The sequence below is a fragment of the Coregonus clupeaformis genome, chromosome 20 (genome assembly GCF_020615455.1).
Source record: "Coregonus clupeaformis isolate EN_2021a chromosome 20, ASM2061545v1, whole genome shotgun sequence".
NCBI lineage: Eukaryota > Metazoa > Chordata > Actinopteri > Salmoniformes > Salmonidae > Coregonus > Coregonus clupeaformis.
The window spans coordinates 38332254-38339114 of record NC_059211.1 but is presented as its reverse complement, the minus strand read 5'-3'; the positions used below and the strand labels follow the sequence as shown (position 1 = coordinate 38339114).

At 43.4% G+C, this 6861-nt stretch overlaps 1 protein-coding gene across 4 annotated transcripts in view; it reads right to left on the bottom strand.

The window, feature by feature from the left end:
* Nucleotides 1–1866: 1866 nt before the first annotated feature.
* Nucleotides 1867–6861, bottom strand: part of ipo13b (importin 13b) — a 29959-nt gene continuing 24964 nt past the window's right edge. For 3 of the 4 annotated variants that reach the window (XM_041839212.1, XM_041839213.1, XM_041839211.1), the window contains exons 19-24: nt 6429–6481; nt 4978–5044; nt 3524–3582; nt 2853–2942; nt 2576–2757; nt 1867–2440 (exon numbers count right to left, since the gene is read on the bottom strand). In XM_041839212.1, coding sequence (XP_041695146.1) covers nt 2344–2440; nt 2576–2757; nt 2853–2942; nt 3524–3582; nt 4978–5044; nt 6429–6481 — 548 coding nt within the window. In that variant the 3' untranslated portion in view covers nt 1867–2343. Of the gene's footprint in view, nt 2441–2575; nt 2758–2852; nt 2943–3523; nt 3583–4977; nt 5045–6428; nt 6482–6861 lie in introns of those variants that run through there. The other variant, XM_041839214.1, reaches the window with a different exon arrangement.

Sequence of the window (6861 nt, the reverse complement as noted above, 5' to 3'; positions counted from 1 at the left end):
CGGACAATGATAACACGGCGCATGCGTGCTTCTGCTGTAAACCTTTAGTATGATCCTGGTTGTACATTTTCTTGAAAACTTTTGTATTCTCTTCTTCTCTTTGGGAAATTAGGAAGATGCAGATGAAAATGATTAATGAATACAGCTTGGTGCCATATTCCTGTTACAGATGTTTTTCCTCACATTTAGCGTTCCTTTCTGCATTTTTTCATTTTCATTACAGGCAACACAGACCTAAAATACTGGCCAGTAGGAAGTGCATGAAGGTGTGAAATGGAAACTTTTACACACAGAGTCAATGTCAAAGGACTTGCCATCTCAGATATATTTAATAAATTAAAACAAGGTACAAAAAAGAAACCATGTACATTTCATCCCAGCTCCAACCCTCCTTCTCTCCCCCTCCTCTCTCTGTCAGTGATGAACATTCTCAGACAGTTCCCTTGACCATAGGATGACGTCAACCGTAGATACTGATCCAAAGTCAGTCTTGCATCTTCAGCCCATAATGGTTAAGTTGAGGATCCACTGAGGGTAAGATGATCCTAGATCTGTGTCTAATGGCCAACTTCTACCCAAAGCATTTTCTCAAACAGTGTCACACTCCCACAGTATTTCATAATCTCCCAACCCCCCACCCTGTACCCCAAAAACACACACATGCTACATGTCTGCAGGCACCTAGTGACACAAAGAGGGATTGGACAGAGGTGATGTCATAAGGAAGCAGGAATTACACATGGGAGCCAGCTGCTCCAATCGTTTCATCCGTCCTAAAATTGCCCCTTATTCTTATAAAGTCATTTCAGACGCAGTCTCAGTTCCATTCACGGAGAAGAGTTCCATTCCATCTGGCTCCCAGTGCAAATATACTTCCTGAATAATCTTTATGATTATCACTGACTACCCCCCCCCCAGGCACCCGGTTGGGTGATAGGACTCAGGTTGCTTGTTGACAAGCACCGGTTAAGAGCAGTACGGTGTGTAGTTTGTTCTACAGCTTTATAGATCATACGAATGAGTTCATCTAGTCATTGGTTAGGACTGGTAAGTCAATCCATGAAATATGGAGGTTAGTAGACTGTTGTAACGTTAGTTGTGTGTGGTGAGCGGAGAACACTTAAGTGGAGTACTCAGGACATGTACTGTATGTAGGGGAGGACTAAGAGAGTGTCAAATGGAAGGATGGGGTCCGTGTTTAAAGGGGGAGGGGGGATCTGTGTGTTTGGTAGGAGAAAGTGATGAAGGTCCGATATAAGTGCACTCAGCAAGTGGGGAGGCAGACATTTGTTCACACTCACGCACACTGCATCAACACTGCACACACGCGCCCACACACACAAGGAAGTGTTCAGTGACTTATTAAGCACAACATGATTAGAGTTGCACGATTACAGTCCACAGCTAGGACAACACACCCCCATCTATACCTTTCCCTCCCCTCACAACACTCATCTATCCTACCTCTATCATTCTCTCCCTCACCTTTTCTCCCTCCTCTCATTGATCGATCATCGGACATTCTAGATTCATGAGGAAACTACAGTTTTGTGTGTGTAGCACTGGACAGGGGCAGGAGAGCAGACAGTATAATCTTCTGCTTTAGTCTAGTTAGTCAGTGGTTCAACCTTCAATCAGCACATAATTCCCCATAAAGGCAAATATCATAAATCAAAGAAGACTAGTTCACATGACATTCCACAATAATTTTGGCAAACGTAAGAGCATAGGGGTGCGTGAGTCGGTGTTGCATGATATACGGTATGCTGTAAATATACGTGTCTGTCGACAGAATCCTGTCCCATCATTGGTCCCTCTCTCTTCCTGTTTAGCAGCAGCAGGACTGGCACCCCCTTTGTTTCGTTATATAGATGTGTGTATATATATATATATATATATATATTTAGTTTTCTTTCCAAAGATACAAAGGCAAACTAGCTAGCTACGTACGGCAGGTACAGTACCACTATCGTCTCAGATGCTAAACAACCAGGAAACAGCAGGGAAACAGCCTCTGAGCCACGGAAGATCCCAATGGAACGACAGAGCGAGAGAAAAGAGAGAAAGAAGGTGAACAGAGGGCATGCTGGGCGTTGAAGTCACAGAAGGAAAGAAAGAGAGAAAGAGAGAGGGGGAAAGAAGGAGAGCAGCCTTCGTCAGACCGCTGAGTGGTGTGACAGAGCACCATTCGTCCGATGGCTGGCCTGTATGGGGAGCTGTTTTCTGTTCTAGGGGGGAGGGTCTAGTTTCAATCGTCCAATGGAAACTCCAGTGTTGAGGGGTTTGTGGGTACTGTAGTACCGTGGCGTCCAGCCTGGGGAAGAGGTTGTGGCAAGGTCAGGGTCAGTATTCAGCGGCATACTCGGTCCCGTGAAGCCCTCTGCAGACTAGTGTAAACTCCTTCACTATGTCCTTCACCCTCCGCTTATTCACTCGCTCTCTAGAGGGAGAGCGGGAGGAGAGAGAGTCAGACAGAGAGACAGAAAAGCTAACAACAGCATTGCTTAGGTGAGGAGAGTGAGCAAGTACGTGTGTGTGTGTGTGTGTGTGTGTGTGTGTGTGTGTGTGTGTGTACCTGAGTATCTGTTGGGTGAAGGTGTCCTTCTGTTCTGTGGTGACCCTAGTGGACGGGAAGCCTGGTGCCTGCAGTGCCTCTTTCAGCCACACGGTGAGAAGAGGGAAACAGTGCTTATTGAGACTGAACAGCACCTCAGCAAACTGGTCCATCAGACTACGAGATGAACCTCCACCGATTGCCTGGAGAGAGAGACGGAAAGACCAGTCAGTAAGGTGATGTTTCAGTATACAGTAGGACAGCTAAAAGACATTAGCGACGATGTATGTAGGTTTACCTCTAGTACGGCCTGCAGCAGTAGTTTTCCATCCTCCTGCACCACTCTGGCCACTGGGGGCACATCTGAGCAGCGGGGCAACAACTCAGTCTACGGCACACACACAGGGACAATCAGAGAGAACCACAAAACTAAGATCACATCTCATCAACAAGATCTACCTTGGTTAACCAAAAACATACACTCCCCTCCGTATGTATTTGGACAGTGAAGCTAAAACTTTGGCTCGATACTCCAACATTTTGGAGTGTTTCAAATGAGGCGACATTACAGAATATCACCTTTTATTTGAGGGTATTTTCATGCATATCTGTTTTAACGTTTAAAAATGAAGGTTCTTTATGTTTCTAGTCCCCCCATTTGAAGGTGTCATAAGTGTTTGGACATATTCACTTATTGTTTATTAAAGTAGTCAAAAGTTCAGTATTTGGTCCCATATTCCTAGCACGTAATGACTACATCAAGCTTTTGACTACAAACTTGATGGATGCATTTTCAGTTTAATGTACATAAAGTGCTTTCATTTCTAAACGGAAAACAGATATGAAAATACCCTCAAATACAAGGTGACATTCTTTACTAAAAAACATTTGATCTCAAATCCAAAATGCTGGAGTATAGAGCCAAATTAAAACATTTTAGCTTTACTGTGTGTGTGTGTGTACACTCACAAAGAACAAGCAGGTAGACTTGACTGTTGGAGCCTCTGGGAATTTGAGTGACAGCACTCCTACAGGAGAGAGAGAGGGGGGGTAGGGCATTAAAGAAACTATTCTATTTAAACTATTTAAAGGGCGACTGCACTTCTTGATTTGGCCTCGTTTGGAAGATTGCTCACTAAGAAATGCTAGAGGCCATGACTGAAGACAAACAAGAGTTGTCTTGGGGGTGTGGTTTGATCTGGGTGTGTTATTTTCACATATCCTACCCTGGCAGGTACTGTTGTTTGTCCCTCCTGAGTCAGCATGGCAACAACATATACTCTTCCTCAAAATAGTCACTTCTATCAATAGTCAGAATTAATCTAAGATAAATCAAGAAATCTGTAATTCATGTAGAAGTTTTTGCCGAGCAGGTCTTAGTCGCGCAATTTTACATCTAGCTAAGGTGTTTGGTGCAGTATTTCTCAAGTATTTTTTTTTTTACATGAAAAACTTTCTCAGGACTGATTTCTGAGAACGATAACATGTCTACAACTTCATCTGCAAGCTGTCAAACTATAGTACATAAAACACAAGCTACACACTGTTTATCAGTACCCCAAATCACCTGCAAGCTAAGTTCCAACTCTGTGTTTATCACGGGTGAGTGGCAACGTGTATACTTCAGTGCCGTTGTTTTTTACAACTTTCTCACTATGTATTACCAGAGTGTGTCTGTCTGGCAGTGTTTCATAGGGAATCATGTTACAAAGCAGGTCGCGGGGGACAAGATGCTCGCAAATGGGTTTTGGAATTGCAGTTAGGATACAAATGCGCTCTGTCCCCATTCTCATTTTGCCCCAAAAAGTGGCAGACTTGAGTGATTAACACTATTAAACATCAGCAAGTGGCCACTCAATAAAGGGCTTAAGGTTATTTCAACATAACATTGGCAATTTATTTTCTTATGTAAACAAGTCTGAGGCGCTGCGTAATGGGCAGGTCTGTCTCACTGTCTTGTCTGGAGGTTCTGGGTGCTATGATTGGATAGAGTGTGCTTAGCAGATAGAGCTTAATCAGCACAGCTGCTTCTCTCGTGTTAGTGAGCACTGGGCAAGTGGGCATGATCGTAAACCCTCCAGTAAGTCGTGACAAACTCACTTACAAAATTCTGTTTTGGACGAGACTGACCTCATGTCCAAATTTATCCTATTTACACTTTGTAGTCAATTATGACACTATAATGAATGTTTCTGACTCACATCCATGCCACATAGAACCAACTCTGGATTGAAATGGCCTAAGGGGCAGTTGACCTTTAAACACTTTCTAACAGTTTTACTCTTCAGATGTTTCCAGCACAATCTCTGGGGATCTCTGAGGCACAATGAATGACGAGGTGTGTATGTGTGTGTGTGTTAAGAGGGACGCGGCAACACACACAATGATCAGTGTGTGTTGGGAGCAAAGAAACATACACTTACCACAATGGAACACAGCTTTCACGTCAAGACTCTCAGACAAGAAGAGATCTGGCTTCCGTTTGAGGGCCTACAGTAGGAGGCAGACAGAAGCATGACACAGGGCAGGAGTCTGTTCCCCTACTCCAGGGGTACACCATCTCTCTGCCCCCCTACCTCCCACCCCAGAATATACTGCCCCTCCCCCCACTCTTCTAGCCTCGTAGACAGAACTGTGTCTGCTTTAGACAACTCGTTTGTCATTGCCATGTTCAACTGTTTACCCACAAGGTCAGGAACAACTTCTAGCCCTAGTTGAACAGCAAGAGGCAAATTCTGATTCTCCCCCTTCTCCCTGAAGTGTGATCTCGTTCACTCCCCCTCTGGGATTTAACAGCATTGGATTGGTGTAGACAAAGTGTTTCTTACACCAATCCAATGCTTTTAAATCCTTGAGGGGAGTGAATGTGAGTTGGGCTAAAGGAGTTGTCTAGAGCAGGTAAACAGATGAAGCTACCAGGCTAGACTACTCCACTCTCCCTATGACAAACTGCCACTCATACAGTAAGTACACAACTCTGCTCCAATGCAAACTCAGCAAACAAACTGGAGAAAAACAAACATAGAAAATTATTCAAAACTTAAATCAAACTAAAAGGCAGTGATGGTTCTGTAGCTTTTGTATCAATTTCATTCTGATACACTATTTTTTCTCCCTTTTTTGGCCTGGTTGGATTGAATATGCAACATAAGTAAGTAAGTAAGGTACATGTACGGATAAATACAACTGATACTGTAATGAACTCATTCAGGATGGAGGAGGAGAGAGGGACAGAGGGAAGAGGAGAGGAGGAGATCAGATCTATCCAAAGATTAAAGGAAGAAGAATGTAGAAGGAAGACAAAAAGAAAAAAAACAGAGGGCAACCAATTCGCCTGAATTGATTAATTAATGGCATATTAATTAATTTGGGCTTTGATTGGCTCTGGGCTGGAATGACATTAGAAAAGCGGCGTGGCTCTGGGATTCTAACCAGTGAGTTCACAGGGAACTACTTCCCAGGGTCGTGTTCAGTAGGACAACTGAACATGAAAATGTTTCTTATTGGACAAGTTCAGGTAGTCCCTCCTCCTTTCAAAAAATTCTCATTTTTTATGCCTACTGGACACGACCTTGGTGAACTCTGACCCTAACTCCCTCATCATCAGACAAAAGGTTAGAGCTGATTAGAGCCCTGAGTATTGAAGAAGACAGTCTGTCCTTCAATAGCGCCACCTACTGTCTATTCTCTGCCCTGCCATTATGATGGGTCGCCCTATGACCCTTTTTAACAAAGAACAGAAAGAGAGAGAGGAGAGAGAGAGCTAGAGATAAAAAGACAGAGAGAGAGAGGAGAGAGAGAGCTAGAGATAAAAAGACAGAGAGAGAGAGAGAGAGAAACCCAAAGTGAATGAAATAAGAAACCAAAAACACACCTGAGCTTGGAGTTGCATAAATGAATCAACAATATCAGGATGATCCCTGGGTCCTAAAATATAATAAAGATGAAACTTAACAAATCATAAAGAATAAAGAGTAGAATAATAATATACAAACAGCAACTCAACCGATTCAACAGTCATGTGGAAAGAAAAGAGAACAGAAAAGATCTCATTGAAATAATTGTCACACGTGAGTAAAACACAAACAAAGGGGAGAGGGAGGGAGGGGCGTGTGAAGCTTTGGAAGAGTCTCAGAAAAACAGTGAGCGGTTGAACGAACAAAAAACAGGCAGAGAAAGAGAAGACATGGGTTCCATTTGGAGATCAAAAAGAAAGAAGGAACAAGAGAAGGAACAAACCTAAAAATAACAAAAGTGGGTTTGGAGTGGGGAACCCAGGAGGCACCTCTGTTACTGTGACGCTTCAG